This window comes from Tamandua tetradactyla, chromosome 1 (genome assembly GCF_023851605.1).
Source record: "Tamandua tetradactyla isolate mTamTet1 chromosome 1, mTamTet1.pri, whole genome shotgun sequence".
Classification (NCBI taxonomy): Eukaryota; Metazoa; Chordata; class Mammalia; order Pilosa; family Myrmecophagidae; genus Tamandua; species Tamandua tetradactyla.
The window spans coordinates 208,497,528-208,520,059 of NC_135327.1; the positions used below are offsets into that span (position 1 = coordinate 208,497,528).

The 22,532-nt window shown below is 38.6% G+C and overlaps 1 protein-coding gene across 3 annotated transcripts in view; it reads right to left on the reverse strand.

The window, feature by feature from the left end:
- The window catches only part of LOC143675731 (isopentenyl-diphosphate delta-isomerase 2-like), a 30,375-nt gene that overhangs the window by 5,162 nt on the left and 2,681 nt on the right, over positions 1–22,532 (reverse strand). The window contains exons 1-2 of one of the 3 annotated variants that reach the window (XM_077151772.1): positions 18,823–19,043; positions 843–885 (exon numbers count right to left, since the gene is read on the reverse strand). In XM_077151772.1, the coding sequence (XP_077007887.1) occupies positions 843–885; positions 18,823–18,848 (69 nt within the window). In that variant the 5' untranslated portion in view covers positions 18,849–19,043. Of the gene's footprint in view, positions 1–842; positions 886–17,906; positions 18,038–18,822; positions 19,044–22,532 lie in introns of those variants that run through there. The other 2 variants (XM_077151770.1, XM_077151774.1) reach the window with 2 other exon arrangements.

Below are 22,532 nucleotides of genomic sequence, written 5' to 3' on the forward strand. Positions count from 1 at the left end.
TACATTTCAAAACACATCACAACAATTAGTTGTAGAACATTTTCAAGAGTTTGGTATGGGTTACAGTTCCACATTTTTGGGTTTTTGCTACTAGCTGCTCCCAGACCCTGGGGATTAAAAGAAATATCAATATAATGATTGAGCAATCATACTCATTTTTTAATCTCTACGCTCTCTGTATAACTTCACCATCACTATCTTCTCCCACTCTTTAGGGGTACTCGGGCTATGTCCATTCTAACTTTTTCATGTTGGAAGGGGCTGTTGATAATATGAGATGGGGAATGGAACTAGCTGATGGTCTGGAGAGGCTGGCCTCTCTGCATTTCAGGATATATCTGGTCTAGGGACCCATCTGGAGGCTATAGGTTTCTGGAAAGTTACCCTGGTGCATGGAGCCTTTGTGGAATCTTATATAATGCCCTAGGTGTTCTTCAGGATTGGCAGGAATGAGAATCACCTTTTTTTTTTTTTTTTTTTTTTTTTTTTTTTTTGCGTGGGCAGGCTCCAGGAATTGAACCTGGGTCTCTGGCACAGCAAGTGAGAATTCTGTCACTGAGCTACCAGGGCACCACCCAAGAACCACTTATTTTTACATAAAATATTTTCATCATCCTTTCTCATTTTATTTTTAAAGAAATATGGGAGACTCCATCCTTTATCATTGCTCTCTTATTTTTAGTAATCTGCTCAACTTCTTAACAAAGTAACTGACTGGCTGAAGAAAAAACACCAAATGAGTAGACACGGGATAGATCAGAAACTCAGGCAGAATAGTGTTGAACATGTTCAAAATTTTACCAAAAAAAGGAAGAAAATCTCACATGACAAAACACACTAACCGTTCTTGGAAACTGGAGATTCCTGGATATCAGGCGTGGAAACCTAGAGAATAAAACAAATGCCCAACTTGAGCCAGAGTACATTTACACCCTTATGATTTGGAAAGATATTAATTAGGATGATCTCAAATCTTTGAATTCTTAAGCACCAGAAATCATACTCCTTCTTTCTCTAGCTCTAGTTCTCATTCTTGCTGTTTCTCTCCTCCCAATTACAATCCAAGGACAATACAAAAATTTTCATTTGACTTGTGGATTGACAGCTTATTCTTAAAAGCACAAAGAAGAGAAAAACTGGAATTTTAAGTTTATTATAATTAAGCCATAAAAATCAGCAGTGAAGATCATATCCTGATTCAAGGTCTCAGAAAGTAGGAAGATACTTTGACCTGACTCCAGGACTCCTCGCTAAAATAGAAAAGGTGCAGGGGACTGATCTGGCTGCCCTGGATCCACATCACTAGTAAAAATGGAGAGTGGGTCAGGTGTAATTTTAAATCACTAGGGTGAAATCCAGGAGATAAATCTAGTGACAATATATATTTTTCCAGAGTGAATTGTATGTTTAAGTTTTCATTCAACATCATATTTTAAAAAAGAAAATTAAAATATTTCTGAAGGAACAATAAGTATCATCACTGAAATATAATGGACAAAAACATCCCATTCACAGGACATCTATAAGGAAGAGCAATAAGGAAAAGCCAAGACCTGAATAATACTCTAAACCAACCTAGCATACATAGTATACTTCACCCAATTACAACAGAGTATACGTTCTTCTCAAGAGCACATGGATCATTCTCCAGGATAGACTATATATTATGTCACAAAACAAGCCTCAATAAATTTAAAACACTGAACTCATATGATGTATCTCCTCCAACCACAATGGTTAAAGCTAGAAATGAGGGAGAAATGGAAAATGCACAAATATGTGGAAATTAAACAATATACTCTTAAACAACCCAGTAAGTTAAAGAGAAAATCACAAGAGACATTAGCAAATATCGTGAAGGGAATGAACATGAAAATAGAACATACAAAACTTACGGGATGCAAGAAAGGCAGTGCTGAACGGGAAATTTATAGCTCTAAGTGCTTACATTAAAAAAGAAGAAAGATTTCAAAGCAAAGACCTAACGTCAAAACTTGAAGAAGGAGAAAAAGAAGAGAAAACTAAACCCAAAGCATGCAGAAAAGAAGAAAATTTAAAATGAAATATAAATGAAATAGAGAGTAAAAAAATGACAGAATCACAAAACCAAAAGTTGATTCTTTGAAAAGATCAATAAAACTGATGCACCTTTAGACAGCCTAATGAAGGAAAAAAAGAGCGAAGACACAAAAATCTAAAATCAGAAGTGAAAAGGGGGACAATATTTACCAACCCCACTGAAATGAAAGGACTATAAGAAAACATGATGAATGGCTGTATGCAAACAAATGAGATAACCCAGATGAAATGGACAAATTCCCCAGAACACAAAACCTACCAACACTTCCTCAGGAAGAAAAACAGAAGATCTCAAAAAACGAATAACTAGTAAAGAAATTGATTAGTAATTAAAAACTTTCCAACAAAGAAAAGCCCAGACCAGATGGCACCACAGAGGAATTTTACCAAACCTTCCATGAGGAATTGACACCAATCCAACCAAACTCTTTCAAAAAATGGAAGAAAGGTGTAGCACTCTAAAACATTCTACAAGACCAATCTCACCGTCGTATCAAAGCCAGATAAGGATACCACAAGAAAAGAAAATTATAGACCAGTATTTCATGATTATAAATGCAAGAATCTTCAACAAAATATTAGCAAACTGAATTCAGCAGTACATCAAATTAATTTTTAAAAATAATTTTAAAACAATAAAAATAATTAAAATTTAAAAAATTATGAGGTAGAAGATTAGTCAATTCAATACAAATTTACATTTCATACAGTAAATGAATTATCCATAATAACTTCTTTTGTCTTTATTAGAGAAGTTGTGGGTTACAGAACAATCACGCATAAAATACAGATTCTTATATACCATCTTATTATTAACCTCTTGCGTTACTGTGGAACATTTGTTACAACTGATGATACCACATTTCATAATTGTACTGTGAACTATAGTCCATGGTTTAACTTTGTGTTATGCAGTTCCATGGATTTTTTTTTTAAGATTTTTATTGTTACCATATGTACACTCTAACATTTCCCTTTTAACTACATTCAGATAACTAATCAAGGGTATAAAGAACTTGTACACAGAAAACTACAAAACATTGTTAGAAGAAATCAAAGACCTAAATAAATAGAAGGACATTCCATGTTCAAGAATTGAAAGACGAAATATTGTTAAGATGTCAATCCTACTCGAAACAGTGGCTCTGGTCTGGGAACGCATCTCACTGCATCCTGCTGGCCGCTGCTCTAGAATGTACAGGAACATGGCCATAGCACCGAGGCAGACCTTAGTGGCGGGATCCGTGGCAGCGAGCGCGGAATCTCCCAGCGCGCCGAACACAGGTTCTGGGGGCGTCTCGCCCGGCTCCCGGGGCTGCTCCCGGGGCTGCTCCCGGTTGCGCGGATAGGGCTGCCTGCCCCCACCGCTCCTCCGCGCCTCTCCGTGCCCGCCGCCGCGCGCCTTCCCAAAGCGCGCGACCCGTGAACGCGCGCCCAGATGCACCTCCTTCCCTACTCTCCTGTGCCCCCGCGCCGCGCAGCCAATGAGCTCATCATTCTTACTCAACTTTCCCGGCTATATCACTGTCCAATTCCTTGTTGTAATATCATACTATAGTTTTGCAAGATTTTACCATCGGGAAGAACTGGGTAAAGGATAACATGGTCTCTTCCCATAGCATTTCCCTCTCTTTTTTTAAAATTGCATTTATTTATTTATTTATTTATTTATTAAACATAACAACATACAAACATTCTTACCATATGATCGTTCCATTCTTGATATATACTCAATAACTCACAATATCGTCACATAGTTGTATATTCATCATCGTGATCATTTCTTAGCATGATGTTTCTTATACTATGCATGTGAATTTACAATAATTTCAAAATAAAAAGATTAATAAAAACTGTTTTCGTTTTCTTTGTATCTAGAAATGTAAAGCAACAATGAAATACTTATGATTTTCTACTTACAGGAACTGTGTCAAGTAGAAAATTACTTTAGATTTTGCCTCCCAACACTGTTTACCCAATTATTGTATATTACTCAAAAAGTCTTAAGATCAGCATGTCTTAAAAGGAAAGCAACAGAGTTATTAAAAGTTAAAGCAAAGTAGTCATTTTAACTTGATAATATGTGTCTTAATTTGTTACAAACTAATTCAAGATCATGCTAACTTAATTCCAGTAAAATACAGAAACTTTGCTCCAGTATAGTTCCTTTCCCTTCTCCCCCTATGTGCTATAATTGTCATATCCAATATGTCTATACATGTTATAAATCTGTAACAGCTACAGAGATTTAATCAATAATCAAACCTCCCGCCAAAGAAAAGTCCAGGAACAGATGGCTTCATCGGTGAATTCTACCAAACATTTAAGAGCTAACACCAATGCTTCTAAATCTCTTCCTAAGAATTCAAGAGATGGAATGAGGCCAGACTTATCCCGATACCAAGCCTGATAAAGATATTACAAGGAAAGAACCTTACAGACCAAGGTGATATATGAAAAGCAATCAGTGTTATAAACTGCATGTGGTAGCCTGAAGCTGTTTGGACCCCAGGAAAGATCACGTACTTTTGGTCCATTCCTGTGAGTGTAGGCCTATTGTTGGGGGGACTTTTGATTATGTTATTTCAACTGAGATGTGACCTATAACGTTCAAAGTGGGTCTTAATCCTCTTATTGAAGACCTTCATAAGAAGATAAAGGACACACAGAAAACAAACAGAAAGTGAAGAGAGACAAGAAGACACACAGAGGCTCAGAGTAGAGGTCACTGAAGCCAGAAGATGAAATCAACGAAACCCAGGAGAAAAAGGAGAGACCAGCAGACATTACCATGTGTGAGGCCATGTGACAGAGGATCTGAGGATGACCAACAGCTGGTCTTTGGGGAGAAGATGCCAGCCTGTTGATGCCCGTATCTGAACATTTTCTCAGCCTCAAAAGTGTAAACTTGTAAGCTAAAAATCCTCACTGTTAAAGGCCATTCTGTTTCTGGTATATTGCATTTCTTCAGCCTTACCAAAGCAAAACACTCCCTAAATAGAATGCAGGGGGAAAGATACATGATTTTCTCAGTAAAAACAAAGAAGGCATTTCACAAAATCTAGTACACCTTATTGTTTAAAAATAAAAACTAAGAAATTATGGATAGAAGGAGTTTCTCAACATTTAAGAAAATCCACAACTAACGTCACACTCAATGGTGAAAGATTTAAAGAATTCCCCTAAAGATCAGGAACAAGACAAGGATGACACTTTCACCACTGCTATTCAATATTATACTAGAAGTTCTAGCCAGAACAATTGGTCTAGGTGAGACTAGTTGAGTTTCAGTAGTCTCAGGAATTAAATTCTGCCTAGTTTAAAATATAGAAAGTAAAACACTTATATAATGATTCAGTAGTCATAAATTATTTGTTAATACTTCATTTCTTTTACTCCCTTTTAATTTTGTTCGTTCATAAATCTTGAGGGATATCTGGGTGAGGACTGTTCTACTGTCTTCATGCTGGAAAGGAGCATGTTCATTAAAGGGTAGAGTAATGAAACTAGTTGTTGTTCTTGGAGAGACTTGTCCGTCTGGGTTTCAGGGCTTAAATGGCATAGGAACAATCTGGAGGCTTATGGCTCTGAAAAATAAGGTTCATAATTAAATTGAAAATTGTATGCTTTTGAGATTTTGTTGGTTTGTCCAGAGTGACGCCCCGATAAATCCCACAGTGATTTGGCCAGTGAATAAAAAAGTATTTGCAAAGTCCCCTTCGGGGAATGGTGAGAACTGGGGAAAATTCAACCTCCCCAAGTTGACTTCTTGATATTCTCACAAGCAGTGTGGATAACCAAAGCTATAAGCTGAGCCCCCAGTCTTGGGGTTTGTTCATATGAAACTTAACCCCACAAAGGATAGGTCAAGCATACTTAAAATTAGGCCTAAGAGTCACCCCCATGAGAACCTCTTTTGTTGCTCCGATGTGGCCTCTGTCTCTCAAGCCAACACAACAAGCAAAGTCACCACCCTCCCCCTGTCTATGTGGGACACGACTCCCAAGGGTGTGGACCTTCCTGACAACATGGGGCAGAAATCCTAGAATGAGCTGAGACTCAGAATCAAGGGATTGAGTAAACCTTCTCAACCAAAAGGGGGAAGAGTGAAATGAGACAAAGTGTCAATGGCTGAGAGATTCCAAACAGAGTCGAGAGGTTATCCTGGAGGTTATTCTTACACATTGAGTAGATATCACCTTGTTATTCAAGATGTAATGGAGAGGCTGGAGGGAACTGCCTGAAAATGTAGAGCTGTGTTCCAGGAGCCATGTTTCTTGATGATGATTGAATAATCATATAGCTTTCATAATGTGACTGTGTGATTGTGAAAACCTTGTGTCTGATACTCCTTTTATCTATCCTGTCAACAGATGAGTAGAACATATGGAATAAAAGTAAATAATAGTGGGAACAAATGTTAAAATAAATTTAGTTTGAAATGCTAGTGATCAATGAAAGGGAGGGGTAAGGGGTATGGTATGTTGTTCTAGCTTGTTAGCTTCTGGAAGGCAACACACCAGAGAAGAATTGGCTGTTCATAAAAGGGGATTTATTTTGTTAGTTCTTCAGAAGAAAGGCAGCTAACTTTCATCTGAGGTTCTTTCTTATGGGGGAAGACTCAGGGTAATCTCTGCTGGCCTTCTCTCCAGGCCTCTGGGTTCCAACAACTTTCCCCGGGGTGATTCCTTTCTGCATCTCCAAAGGCCTGGGCTGAGATGCGAGTGCTGTACTGAGGTATGCTGAGCTGCTTGGGCTGTGCTAGGTTGTGCTCGCTCAGGTAAGCACCAGCCAATTAAGTTAAACGTCATTCATTGCAGCAGGCACACCTCCTAGCCGACTGCAGATGTAATCAGCAACAGATGAAGTTCACGTACCATTGGCTCATGTCCATCGCAACAGAACTAGGTGCCTGCACCTGGCCAAGCTGACAACTGAATCTAACTATCACATGTGTACAACTTTTTTTCTGTTTTCGTTTTCTTTCTTTTTCTGTTCTGTTTTTATTTCTTTTTCTGAATTGATGCAAATGTTCTAAGAAATGATCATGATGATGAATATACAACTAAACAAACAAACAAAAAGAAAATTGTAAGTTTTAACAAAAGGAGTAGAAGGAGGTGACATAACCCTGTTACATGGAGAAAAAACATTTTATAGGTTGCAGATAGAACCTGAGCTGTTCCTTAGAGTTTTCAAGAACAAAAACCTTGTGCCTACCTGGGGCTTGCATACTGTGGCATTTTCAATATCTGGCTGAAACTTGCATAAGAGTAACCTCCAGAATGATCTCTTACCTCTATTTGGATCTCTTAGCCACTGAAACTTTACTTTTATTTCTTTTTCCACTTTTGGTCAACCAGTCCCATGATACTAGTGCTGGGCTTATCCCTGAGAGTCACGTCCCACATTTCCAGGGAGACTTACAACCCTGGACGTCATGTCCATGTGGAGGAGAAGATAGTGAGTTTATTTGCAGAGTTTGGCTTAAAGAGAGAGACCACAACTGAACAACAAAAGAGTTTCTCTGGGGATCCTTGTAGGTATTAGCTATAAGTAAGTTTAGCTTTGGCATTATTAAAAAGAGTCTCCCATGAGGGCAAGCCTCAAGCTCAAGTTCTTGGAGTTATTGCCTTTCACCCTACATGGGACATGACATCCAAGGGAGAAATTCTCCCTGGTGATGTGGGATAAGAATTCCAGGGAAGAAGGAGACCTGGCACCGTGGGATCAACAATTCCATCCTGACCTAAGGAGGGAAAAGAAGTATAAATAACTAATAAAGTATCAGTGGCAGAGAGAGTTCAAATAGAGTTGAGAGGCTACTCAGGTCTTCTCTTGTGCAAGCTTCAGTTAGACCTTGCTACCTATCATAACCTGCCAACCCCCACCAGGACCATTCCACCCAATCCTAAAGAACACCTAAGGCAATATATAAGATTCCACAAGGGTTCCATGCACTCGAGTAACTTTCCAGAAACCTACAACCTCCAAGACCAGATAAGTCCTGAAACCTAGCCCAACCTCTCCAGAACATCAGATAGTTCCATCTCCCTACCCCATAATAGTGATACACAATTTCAATATGAAAAATTTAGAATTGCCATAGCCCAAACACTCCTAAAGAGAGGGATGGAAAGATCAAAGGTGATGGTGGAGCTATACAGAGAAGATAGGATTTAACAAATGAATATGAGTGCTGAATCATTAAATTTATATCTCTTTTAGTCTCCAGTATTTTAGAGCAGCTAGAAGTAAAAGCCTAAAACTGTGGAATTGTAACCTATGTCAGACTCTGAAATACGTTCTACAACTAATTGTGGTGCTGTGCTTTGAAACTTGTAGTTTTTTTGTATATATGCTATTATTCACCAAAAAAAAGGAAAAAAGTTTATTGCGATGATAAAAAAATATTTAAACCCTCTAGCCTCCTATATTCTGGAGCTGCTGGAAGGAAAAATATACGAGGATCATACGGCAGTCCATGAGAAACTCTAGGATCTGTCCTTTAACTACTCGTTGAAGAGTGCTTTGAAAACTATTGCTTTTTTATTTCTTTGCTTTATATATATGTTATATTATACACTAAAAAGAGTTAAAAAAAGAATTACCAATGCTATTAATTTCATCTTTATTTCCTGCTGTGGAGAAATTAGTCTTTCTATGAACGTATTATAATTTCCCCAATGTATAGTCTGTTCCTACAGGGGAAAAAAAAGATCAAGGGCTTGGCTTATTTAATTGGGAGCCCCGATTACTTGTAAGAATGGTAAGAATTCCTCATGTGGGGAAGTTTAATAGTTCCACACTTTCTTTTACCAGCCCCTCAGGGACCTTACAAATACTTTTTCATGTTGTGCCCAAAACACTCTGAAATGTGTAAGAGTATTACATCAAAATTATACTAATATATCATTCCATAGTCTAGGTTCTCTGCTACATAAAGCTGAATTAAGTTGTTTAAATAAACTGACAAGTAAATTAAGTTAGTGTGCCACAGAAAATTTAAATGTTGGTTAAAGTAAATATCTATTCCTTTGTTCTTAAAAAGGAATAAAAGGTCTTAAAATACAGACAATAACATCTTTTATCCTGTATTCTGATTTACTTTAGCCCTACCCAGATCAACTTCATTCACATCTCTAATTAAATTCTAATCTCTTTTTCTTTTACTTTAAAAACAGCTGTATGGAGTTAGGGGGTAAACCTGGAGGTTATTCTTATGCATTATATAGATATCCCTTTTTAGTTTATTGTGTATTGGAGCGGCTAGATGGAAGTACCTGAAACTGCTGAACTGTGTTCCAGTAGCCTTGACTCTTGAAGAAGACTGTATAACTATATAGCTTTTACAATGTGACTACGTAATTGTGAAAACCTTGTGTCTGATGCTCCTTTTATCCAGAGTGTGGATAGATGAGTTTAAAAAAGGGGGGGAGGTAAAAATAAATAATGGAGAAGATAAAGGGTTAGAACCGGGTAGATTGAAATACTGTGGGTATGGAGTATATGAGTTCTTTTTTTTTCTTTTTCTTTCTCTTTTCTGGAGTGATGCAAATATTCTAAAAATGATCATGGTGAAGAATGCAGAGCTATGGGATGATAAAAAATAAAAATTAAAAAAATTTTAAGTGGCTGTCTGGAGTAATGCTGAGTTTCAGAGCTGCAGTACCCTAATGCTGAGTCGCAGATGTCACACAGATACCCAAAATTCCAAAGACCTACCAGGTCATACACAAAGAACAAAGCATCTCAGAACTTAGAAAAAACAGTTAAGCTCAGGGATATATGGGACTGCTGTAAGAGTTTCTAATATAGGCCTTAATTTTTTATAAGCATTTTCTAAATGAAGCTAGTTTCAGAAATAAAGACATTTGACTGTTGGCTTATACTGGAAACATCAGCCAGAAAATGTCGAAGTTTTTGTTCTGTCCCACTGTTTTGGTTTGCCAAAAATCATGGAATGCCATATAGCAGAAATGAATTGGCTTTTCCAAAGAGGATTTATGAGTTTACAAATTTAGAGCTCCAAGGTCATGAAAATGTCTGAATTAAGGCATCAACAAGATGATAGATTCCTGGACTCTGAAGAAAGGCCGCTGGCATCTGAAACACATCTGTCAGCTATGAAGGCACATGGCTGGCATCTGCTGGTCCTTGCTAATGGTTTGTTGCTTTCAGCTTCAGATTGGAGGGTCCTCTCTTAGCTTCTGCAGGACAAATTCTGGATTTCATCTCTTAGCTTAGCACGTCCCTAGGTATTTTCTTTTCTGTCTCCATGTGTCTATGTTTCCTCCAAAATGCCTCTCCCTTAATGGACTCCAGTAAGTGGATTAAAATCCACCTTGAATCGACGGGGCCATATCTCCATGGAAACAACCTAATCCAAAGCTCCCTCCCAGTACTAGGTGTGCCATCCCATGATTGGATTTTAAGAAGGCAGCTTTTCTGGAAATCATAACAGCCTCAAACCAGCACATTCAACTCTTTGGACCCTCAAAAGACATGTTCTTTCCGTATACAATATACATTCACTCCATTGCAATATCACAAACACCTTAAACCATTTCAGTATAATACAAAGTCATAAACTGTACAAAATCTCATTAAAATCACTTACAGGTGTGGTCTATTCTAACGTGAAATTCTCCTCTGGCTGTAAACTTGTGGAACTTAGAACACGTAATCTGCTTCCAATTACAAAGGAGGGACAGTCAAAGGATAAATTTTTCCATTTCCATAAGGAGAAATTGGAAGGAAAACAGGGGTCACCAGACCCAAACAACTGTGAAAACCTGCAGGGCAAACTCCATTATATTGCAAAGTCTGATAGTCATTTATAGAATGATGTTTTATCCCTGGCACTTGAGAGAGGCAGTCTCATCTTTCCAAGGACTTATGCAGTGGACCTGCTCTCTTCAAACACTGGAGAGAGGGTTACAAAATTGGGAAAAACACCTTGTTCTTGACTCCGCCTCCTCCAGCATCTGGGTGGCATCCAGACTCTCTGCCATCTCTGGAGTACACACTCTACCCCTTCAGAAGAGTGGGATGGTGGCCAGGCTCTCCTGAATTGCCAAGAAATGTGCCCCACTCTTTCTAAGGCCTGAGGTATCAAGCCTTTCTTGAACAGCAAGGCAGTAAGCCTGCCCAACTGCCTCCAGGGCAAACTCACCCTTTCCACATGCATGAGTGAGTCTGTTCTACCGGCCCAAGGTTTCTTGGCTCCAGACCTTAGTTTCCATGGTTCTGTCTTTGAAGTCCTTTTTCCTTCAATCTGTCTTTTCTCTTCATTTTAGTCTAGACTGGCAGTGGTTCCATGCATACAGATCTCATAAAACAAATTTGTACGGTTGGCATGCAGTATAAGGGGTATCAGCTGTCAGACAATAGGACTTTGCACAAATTCTTTCAGGATAATTATATTTCCACTCTTGGCTTTTTCTGAAATGGATGACTGTTTCCACAGTTGGGTAAATCTTTATTTGATTTATTTGATTTGGGGTATGATTCTCTGGGGTCTCACTTTCTGGAAGCCCAGAATTTTTCAGACTATTAATTTCTGGTTGCTTTGTAGCCAAGAGTTCAGTTCTCAATTCATTTCATTCCTCTCACATTTTACTGTAAGCTGTAATGAGAAGTAAGGCTGTATTTTCCAACTCCGTTTGGAAATCAATTCAGCTAAATATACAAGCTTGTTCACTTTCAAATTCTACCTTCCATCCAAATCCAGGGCTCAAATGTGCCACATTCTCTGCCACTTTAAAATAAGGGTTACCTTTCTTCCAATTTGCAACCAGACCATTTCTAAGATCTCATCCCAAGTATCTTTAGAGTCCATATATCCTAGAACAGTCTCTTCAAGGCAATCTAGGCTTTCTCTATCAAGCTCCTCACAGCTCTTCCAGAATCTTCCCCTTATTCATTTACAAAGCTATTCCAGCATTTTTGGGTTTTGCTAATCACAGAACCCCACTTCTCTAGTACCAAAATCTGTTTTGCTTTTCTAAAGCTGCTGGAATGCAATATAGCAGAAATAGGTTGGCTTTTACAAAGAGGATTTATTATATTACACATTGCAATTCTAAGGCCATGAGACTGCCTGAATTAAGGCACCAATAAGATGATACCTGGACTCTGAAGAAAGGCCACTGGCATCTGGAACACTTCTGTCAACTCGGATGGCACATGACTGGCATCTGCTTGTCCTTGCTCCTGCTTCATTGCTCTCAGCTTCTGATTCCTGGGTCCTCTCTTAGGTTCTCCTGGGAAAATTCTGGATTTCTCCTCTTAGCTAGCATCTTCTGAGGTATTTTTTTTTTTCTGTCTCCAAGTGTCTGTGCTTTCTCCAAAATGTGTCCCTCTTAAATGACTCCAATAAGTGGATCAAGACCCATTTTGAATGGGCAGGATCACATCTCCATGGAAACAGCCTAATTAAAAGACCCCAGCTAACAATAGGTCTTCCCCCACAAGATCAGATTAAAAGAACATGACTTTTCCAGGGTACATAACAGCTTCAAACCAGCACACTCAGCTTTACACATTTACCAGGATTATGTGAATTAACAGGCAGAACATGATTTATATACTTGCACTATTTCTCCTTTAAAGTCCCTTTTTGTTGAAGATGAAGTTCTGACTTACAGGTGAATTTCCAGAGATGCATTAGAGTAAAGCAGTATAACTGACAAGTAGATTTCATTGTTCCATGATCTGTAAACTTCCTTTTTCTTTTTGCCATGGGCAGCCACTGGGAATTGAACCCAGGTCTCTGGCATGTGAGAACTCTGCCTGTTAAGCCATCGTGGCCTGTTCTGTAATCTTCTTTTAAGAATAACAAAACCATTCCTAATAGCATCAATAGACAACAGTAGTTGTCTAACATCATGCAGATCAGAATGAGGATGTAATATGGACAGTGAGAACATTGTCAAGTCTTTAGGAATTTTATATAACCTCTAAATATTTGAATAACAGTTCACTCTTAGTTAACAGAAGGAAAGAAAATCTTTTTTGATTATTGCAATTCCTCCAAACACTCTTTATGTAATATCATCTCACTTTTACCAGGTAAGAGGGCACATCCTTTGCAAAGATTAAAATAAAAGATAATCTGTAGAGATCGATTTTGAAAGGGCAAAATGTCTGAAGTTGTCAGGTTTGAACATTATGTTAAAAATGAAAATGGGTTACTGTGAAACAAGATTTGGCCCCTTATTTAAACAAAGTGACGATAAAAAGTCTTCTAAAATAAATGATGATAATGTCAGCATAAAAATCAACAAGATTATTATTCTGATATGACATAAAATCTGTCTCTTCTAGAAAGAATACCCAGATGGTTAAGAAAACTTTTTATCATGTTTCATTAAGAGCAGAACAGCAATCTGCATTATTTTTCATTGTTTTCATTTTAATTTTTTTATTGTGCGATATAATATATATACAAAAAAGAATAAATTTCAAAGTACATTGTAACAAGTAGTTATAAGACAGATTTCAGAGTTTGGTATGGGTTACCGTTCCACAATTGCAGTTTTTCCTTTCAGCTGCTCTAAGACACTGGAGCCTAAAAGAAATATCATTATAATGACTCAGCAGTCATACTCATTTGTAAAACCTTATCTTCTCTGTTATAACTCCATCTTCTTCTGTGATCTTTCTCCCAATCTTTAGGGGTATATGGGCTATGTCCATTCAAACTTTTTCATGTTGGAAAGGGCTGTCAATAATATGGGATAGGGAGATGGAACTAGTTGATATTCTGGAGAGGCTGGCCCCTCTGGGTTTCAGGACTTATCTGGCCAGGAATTCATTTGGAGTGTGTAGTTTTCTGGAAAGTAATCATAGTGCATTGAACTTTCATAGAATCTCAGTTAGAGCCCTAGGTGTCTTTATTTTATATATTTTTTTATTGTGAAAAATAGCATATATGTAAAAAAGCAATATATTTCAACTCACACTGCAAACAATTAGTTGTAGAGCAGATTTCAGAGTTTGTCATGGGTTACAACTCCACAATTTTGGGTTTTTCCTTCTAACTCACCAAGACATTGGAAACTAAAGAAAAAAATCAACATAATGGTTCAGCAGTCATATTCATTTGTTAAATCCTATCTGCTCTGTTACAACTCCACCTTCTCCTGTGATCTCTCTCCCAATCTCTAGGGGTATTTGGGCTATGCCCATTATAACTTTTTTTATGTTGAAAAGTACTGTCAATAATATGGGATGAAGGATGGAACTGGTTGATGTTCTGGAGAGGCTGGCCCCTCTGGGTTTCAGGACTTATGCGGCCTAGGAACCCATCTAGAGTTTGTATGTTCCTCGAAAGTAATCATACTGCATGGAACCTTTGTAGAAGCTCAGATAATGCCATGGGTATTCTTTAGGGTTGGCAGGAACGGTTTTGGTTGGGGTTTGTCAAACCATGGCAAATAGCAATATCTAGGTGAAGCTTGCAGAAGAGTAGCCTCCAGAGTAGCCTCTCAACTCTATTTGAATTCTCTCAGCCACTGACACCTTATTTTGTTACAATTCTTTTCCCCAATTTGGTCAGGCAGGCATTGTTGATTTCACGGTGCTAAGGCTAGACTCATCCCTTAGATTCATTTCCTATGTTACCAGGGAGATTTTCACCCCTGAATGTCATGTCCTACATAGCGGGGAGGGTAATGATTTTCCTTACAGAGTTCAGCTTAGAAACAAAGAGGCCATATCTGAATACAAAAGAAGTTCTCTGGAAGTTACTGTTAGCCATTCCTATAGGTAAGTTAAACTTCTCTGTTACATAAATAAGCTTCACAAGAGCAAGCCTCAAGATAAAGGGCTTGGCCTGTTGACTTGGGAGTTCTAGTATTTGAGACGGTATCAGGGCTTTTCCCAGTGGTAAAGCTTAATAGGACCATTTTTCCTCCTATCCATCAAGGGATGTTGCCAGTACTTTTTAATGATCTGTTCAACATACTCTGGAATGTATCAGGATATTACATTAAACTCTACAGAATTGCAAGCCCTCATTCCCATTCTGGGGTCCATGAGTTTTGTTGTTTAAATCATCTACCTAGACAGGTTGAATTAGATTATGTGCTACAGAAAATTTAGTTTTTGGATAAAATCAACTTCTCTTCCTTTGGAATCTGCATTATTTTTAAGAGAGACTAAATTCCAATTTTTTATGACCACACAGTTTGACATGAAAAGCTCTTCAATAATGTGATAAGTAAGACTATCAAATTTTTTATTAGTGTTGAGTAAAAGAAACTCAACTATTCTACAACTTTTCATATCCACTCAGATCCTGTCTCTCACATTAAAACTAGCCATTTACCAAACTATTCTCCCTTCTCAAACTCATCAAATTTTAGTCAGCATTGACCACAACAGACAAAATTCATTTCCACAATTTCCACAAAGCTTTCCTTGGGATGTTTTCTTCCTGCACCTACAAAAGTCTTGGCCTGTGTGGGCTCTGCAATTTCTCTCCAAAATGGTTTACTCTTAAGGGACTCCATAAGTGACCCCACCTTGAATGGTTGGAGACATGTCTGCATGGAAACAACATAATCAAAAAGATCTCACCCAACAATATTGGATCAGGATTAAAGAACATGGCTTTTATGGGGTACACTACAGTTTCAAATTGGCATATTTACATACTCACATACCTTGTCACCAAAAGGATCTTTGATACAGTCTTAAACCTCCTACAAAGCTTAATTACTTTAAAATAGTTTGTCAAACTAATAATTTCATTAAACACAAACTTACATTTTTCACCATCTTAAAGATCTAATAGATATGATGTTCCTTTTTTCTACTGGAGGTTAAAAAAATCTTTTTGTTTTCATAATATCCTAAAATTATGAACATTCTCAAAAGCCTCAAGCTCTGGAAAATATGCAACAGTGGTTTAGTTTTCTCCAAGTATAACTCCAGGAAGCTTCACTATGTCTTTCAGGGACATTTTCTCTTACTCTCTGAAATTTGGAAATTAGATCTTATTCTATTACCATTATCCTAAAGCTATTTATATTTTAATAATGATTTGTTTGTTGCAGCTACTGTTGCAAAGGTATGATTGGGAATTAAAAAATAATTTCAAATTGGGGAATTCTCTCAGAACAAACATGGCCTACTTCACAATATTTCATCTGCGCCCCTCATTTCTAGTCTCCAGACCCAGTAGAAAGAATTCTAAATCAAGCCTACCCTTACCCATCCTTCTCTACCCAACCCCTCCCCATATCTGTCTTAGCTGGTTAGGCTCTAGGGGCAGGGTTAGGTGAGATGGAAAGAACCAAGGCTTGGTTTTAAAAATTTTAAATGAACGATTTAAGACCCCTAAGGTGGCCTTAGTGTTGATGAGAGTTCTTATGCCCTTCTTTTAATTGTTTCTAATTATTAGATATATTTCTTCTAAAGCTCCTAAAGCAATTGGAAAAGTCTTTGCCTTTCCCCAAAGCATTCCTCTACTGCCTTCAGGAAATTCCAGGGGGTTGATTTCTTTTCACTGTTTATTTTTCTTTACTGTCATTGTAAAAACTAACACTTTGAACCCTGGTACCTAGATTGTTTTCTCCCCCTCTAGGTCTCCAAGAGTACTACTATATAGGTGCTTACTTATCTTTAAGAAATCTGAATACAGCTCTTTTAAGAGTTTTGTTTGCCAATTTGGTATTACCGTTTGGAGACAGGAAAATAAACACTGCACAAACAGACACAAATAGAAGATAACACACACAAAAAAACCCACCCAGAAGCATAGAGATAGAAAACTCGCTAATTTGAACCCTACTTTTCCTGGTATGCTTGAATATTATAATTTCTCTAGGGCCTCGCTGTTCATGCATTGCTGTAGGCTCTTACCAATTGGCACTTGCCAATGAGGTAGAAACTTGCCAGAGGCTCTGCTGCTGATTTTAGAAAGCATGACTACACTGCTTTGTATGGGAGGGGGAGATCATTTCTATCTCAGGGTCTTTTACGTCTGATAAAGAGAGATACAGAGTAGGAGAATAAGGGAGTTTCCTGCTTTCCTGATCTATTGGACCCTTGGTTACAGGGTGGAGGTGGCTGCTAATCTTTACAGGCAAAATTTTACATTTTTTTCAACATTGATTGCTGAGAAAGACAAATAAAGGATTGAACATGTATCTTGTTACCCCATTTCTCCTCTCACTTGCCCAAAGTTTCCCATTTCTCAGAATTTCAATAATCAATAACCAATTAGGAACACTTGAACAATACAAATGCAATAAGACAATGACTAACAAATTTTAACAGACACTTAACACTTACTATATATGTAAGTAACACACAAATTAATAACTAGACCGAACATACTAATTAACATTTAAACAGGTATTCAACATTATCCCTACATAACACACCAGTTAAATAGTTAAGCAGGCATACTCAATTTCATCAAATACCAATTAATTATTGGACTGCTTACTTTCCAGGAGCATACTCCACAAACAAACTCAGGGTAGGGCCCCAAATCTCATACTGAATGGTAGCCAGAAAACAGAAAGGTACAGAGATCAGAGCAAGGGACAACATTCTGGAAGTGGGACTCAGGACCTCAAGGCCTAGGTCCAGGGACTCAAAACTGCTGGACTAACTTCCTGATCTGCTTTTAACTTGATGACCCATTCACTCGGTCAGACGTCTGGACCTGAAACTGGGAACTCTTTTCTCTCTTTGAAGCTTTTCAAGATGCCAGCGGTCTGGAGTACCAGCAGAGTAGAGAAAAATGCAGCTGCCAAGCCTCTAGACTAAAAGAGTCTAGCAGTCGCAAAAGACTTAAGTACTACATTTACCTGTCCCATCGGGGCTCCAAAACATCAGGCATTCTGAACCCTTGCTTCTTAGGAATCTTTCTCCCTTCATAGTCACCAAATTGATACTGGACAAAAGCAGAGGGTTCTCTGCCCATTGTACATAGCAGCCAATCCATAATACCAGGGTTTAAGAGAGAAAGTGTTCAATGCTACACATGAAGCAGGACAGCAGATGGCCTATGGGCCCCTGGATCTGTCTCCCTGAGTTTAAGGAGTTCAGGGTATATATGGAGTCAGACAAGGTGGGCAGGGCGGATTTGTTACCATTACATTAGAAAGCATACACAGAGCTGAGACTAGTTTACAATGACCATTACAATAGAAAATATAAACAGGACTAGACTAGGCCAGAATAACCATTACAATAGCAACTATAAACAAGGGTGAAACTAGTTGAGTTTTGGTGGTTTCAGGTATTAACTTCTGTCAATTCTACAATATAGAAAAAATCTATATAATGATTCAGTAATCATAATCATTTGTTAATTCTTAATTTCTCAGTTACAAAAAAGCACTTCACAAAACACAGCACCCACCCATGATAATAGATCTCATCAAACTAGGAATAGAAGGGAACTTTCTCAACACAACAAAGGTCATATGGAAAAACCTACAGCTAACATCAGATTCAATGGTGAGAGACTGGATGCTTTACCTATAAGACTGGGAACAAGAAAAGGATGTCCTTTCTTACCACTGTTATTCATCATCAAACCGGAATGCTTAACTAAAACAATAAGCAAGACAAAGAAGTGAAAATATGCAGTTGAAAAGAAAGAAATATGTCAGTTAAAAGAGACACTAAAGAGATGTCAACCCACTCCAATGCAAGTGTTGGTGTCCCCAGTAAAAGCACAACTCACATGAGGCACTGGATAGAACAGTGTTTACTCACATAGAGAAGAGAGAGACCAGGGCCATTTTCAGTTCAGCGAGTGGGTCCCTTCTGATGCTACAGTGGGGCTACCTCATCCCTTCCCTGCTAGGAGCAGATATATTAGTGGAGTTGGTCAGGTGTCACATGACATACATGATGAAGCAATTCAAAGAACTTGCTGTTCCTATGGGACAGTGGAGGATCACCATACAAGGAAGAATAATTTTGACTGAGTATAATAAGCTCACAGCCTACTCCCCAAAAAAGGGATTATTCTGGATCAGGGCTCTGACTGGGCAAACCCTGGGAGGCATGGCAGGTCATATGATGACTCCTTGCCCAACAGTCTACTTCCCTTCACCCATACCATGCTATAACAAATAAAATTGCAATAGAAGGTCACAATCAGTAGGACCAGCAACCACCTCAAATTTGAAGGTGGAGATGTGTATGATGAATAATTCCAATGATGATGATTCATTTGGAAAGCTTCCTTATCAGGTTTACATGGCATTTAATTGTGGCTTCCAGGAGGACCATTCCTAGAAATATGGCCAGACCTCCTTGGAGTCAAGTTCTCAACCAAGAACCACAAATACTAAAGTTGTCAGCTAAAGAAATTAAAGAAAGAGCTCAAGGGGGATTGCAGCTGTACAGACAACCACCCCACTTGAGCATGAATCCTTTTTAGTTCATTTCAAATGGAGACATGTTTAAGAGCATGGCCAGCCTGGGGTGTCATGTGTGACTGACTGCAACTCCCTTCAGAAACCGTAGTGCTGTAACTGAGAAATTAAGAGTCAACAAATGATTATGATTATTGAACCATTATATAGGTGTCTTATTCTTTCTATACTGTAGAATAGGCAGAAGTTAATATCTGAAATTACTCAAGTTCAACTAGTCTCAGCCCTGTGTACACTTACTATTGTAAAGTTAACAACCCCACCCCTTCTTGTCTGCATCCGTAAAAACTATGAACTTCTCAGACTTGGGGAGACAGATTTGTGGGCTGAGAGGTCATCTGCTTTGCTGCTTCATCCATAGCAATAAACTCTCTCTTTTTGAAACCTTGGGGTTATGGATTGGCTGTTGTGGCATCAGGCAGGGAACCTGCATTTGTTTCGTATCATCGCAATGACTGAGCACCAAATCTTTCCCCTGTGAGACCTGCCAGACAAAGCCTTAGTAATGGCCTAGGGTCAGGCCTGAAAAGATCACACCTAGGTTCTTAGCTAGGCACCAGATTCTTCAACTCCATCCCTTGATTTTTCAGGACCTATGGGAAAAACTAAGCTATCCCATCCTAGACCTGAATGGGTGGGATGTGTAGCCAAGAAGTTAGGAATTAACAAATGATTATGATTATTAAATCAATTTGTAGATGTTTCTTTTTTACTTTCTAAGTGTATTAGAATAGCCAAGAGGAAATACCAGAAATGGTCAAATTAATCTAGTTGCCTTGATCTTTGATGATTGTATAACCTTTATCTTGTGCCCTTGTGTTTGTAAAAACTGATGACTGACCCTCATTTGTACCCATTTTCTTCCAGTTTTGCAACTCTGGAGACTCGTGTTCACCAAAGACAGTTCCTAATGTTTATTAATGAAGAGTCTTGGGTCAACTCAAATCAAACACCTCCAGGTCCAAAGTTATCTTGATAACTGAAGCTTGATCTAACCAAAATGGGCCCACCTAACATGTGCGGTAGCTCAGACTTTGTGCCAGTTTGAATCTATTAGGTACCCCAGAAAAGCCATGCTTTAATCCTGATCCAATCTTGTGGGGGCAGCTGTTTCTTTTAATCCTGATTCAATATTGCAGGACAGAAACCTTTTATTAGATTATCTCCACGGAGATGTGACACACCCAATTGTGGGTGTGACCTTTTGATTTGCTAGAGATGTGACTTTATCCATTCCAGGTGGGCCCTGAAGAGTTTACTAGTCTTTAAAAGGGGATACATTTTTGGAGAAAAGACAGAAATGACAAAGGTGAAAGAAACTTCAGAGAAGAGCTGACAGGCAGAGAATAGAGACACCATGTTTGAAGATGTTTGGAGCCCAGCAGGTATAGCATTGAGATGTTAAGCAAGCCAGAACCCAAAGAGAGCCAAAGGAAGCCAAGAGATAGAAAGCCAACCCTGGAGAAGCAAAGTGAGGAAACCCCACAGGAACAGAGGCTGAAAGCAATGGAGACCAAGAGCAAGGGACCAACAGAAGCCAGTCTCGTGACTACCAGCTGTCAGAGGTGTTCCTAACCCATCGGCCTTTCTTGAATGAAGGTATCTCCCTGGATGCCTTAATCTGGACATTTTCATAGGCTTAGAACTGTAAACCTGTAACCTATTAAATTCCCCCTTTTAAAAGCCATTCTAATTCTGGTATACTGCATTCTGGCAGCATTTAAGAAACTAATACAGACTTTAACCTATAAGTCACCTTACCTCATTATAATACTAAAAATCATGCCTACCATCCTATTAAGACCATCTTCTTACATATATTCTGTGACTAAGCATGTTATCAATCTGTGCATGCCAACTAATTAGATCACCTCTAATTACATCATTTGGAGTCATTGTGCTCATTATCCTAAAACCTGCCCATTTTTTTGATATTATAAAACTGTCCAAATTACTGTACTTATATTGTAACAGAGAGATTTTCATGTTGATAGGCCATCTGCTTTCCTGCTTCATGCCTGGCAATAAACTCTTTCTCTCTTTGCAACCCTGGGTGTCTCAGGAATGGGTCATCGAGCATGGGGAAGACAGCTCACTGCCTTTGTCCAGTAACAGATGTTGAGGGGCTATTTCAAAAAGCAGGTGTCATAATAGGGAACACAGAAAAAGTGCACTCTCACAGGGCATATGCAAAACCTCTGGAAACAAAGAGCTTCCAGTGCTAAGGCATCCAAAGCAGAGCATGCATTCACCAGGCAGTCAGTTTATCAGGGCCGCCAATAGCACCTTCCAAGGTGGGACTCCAGCCTTAGGGTTCTCCATCTTCCTGTCTTGAAATCAGTACTGTCAGGTGTTGTGCCAGTTTGAATCTTTTATGTACCCCAGAAAAGACCATGTTCTTTTAATGCATTCTTGTGGGGACAGGCCTATAATATGTGGGAATTTCTGGTTAGGCTATTTCAACTGAGATGAGACCCAGCCCATTCAATCTTAATTCTTTATTGGAGTTCTTTGCAAAGAGGATACATGATAGGAAAAGCCCAGACAGCCTAGAGAGAAATATCCCAGGAGAAACAAGGAAGGACTCATAGAAGCTGAGAGAGAGAGCCATTGAAACCAGAATCCAAGAGAAAGGGAGCACAGACATTGCTATGTGTCTTTCCATCTGACAGAGGAACCCCGGATGCAAGCAACCTTTCTTCAGAGAAGGTATCTTCCTCTTCATGCCTTAATTGGGATATTTTCATGGCCTCAGAACTGTAAATTTGTAAACTAATCATACCCCATTGAAAAATCCAACCCATTTCTGGCATTCTGGCAGCTTTAGCAAACAGAAACATGTGTGATTATGCATCAGCACTAAGTTGAACCAAAAGGGCTCACAGCAATTTGAAAAGGAAGCATGGAGAGTTTTTCTTCAGGAGGAGGGAACAAATTTAGAAGCATTTCTGAAAAGCAAAATCATTAATATGTCCCCTCCCCCAGCCTCCCCAGGTACCTGATTTGGTTATCAAACATACGGTACAAATGGAAAGCACCCTT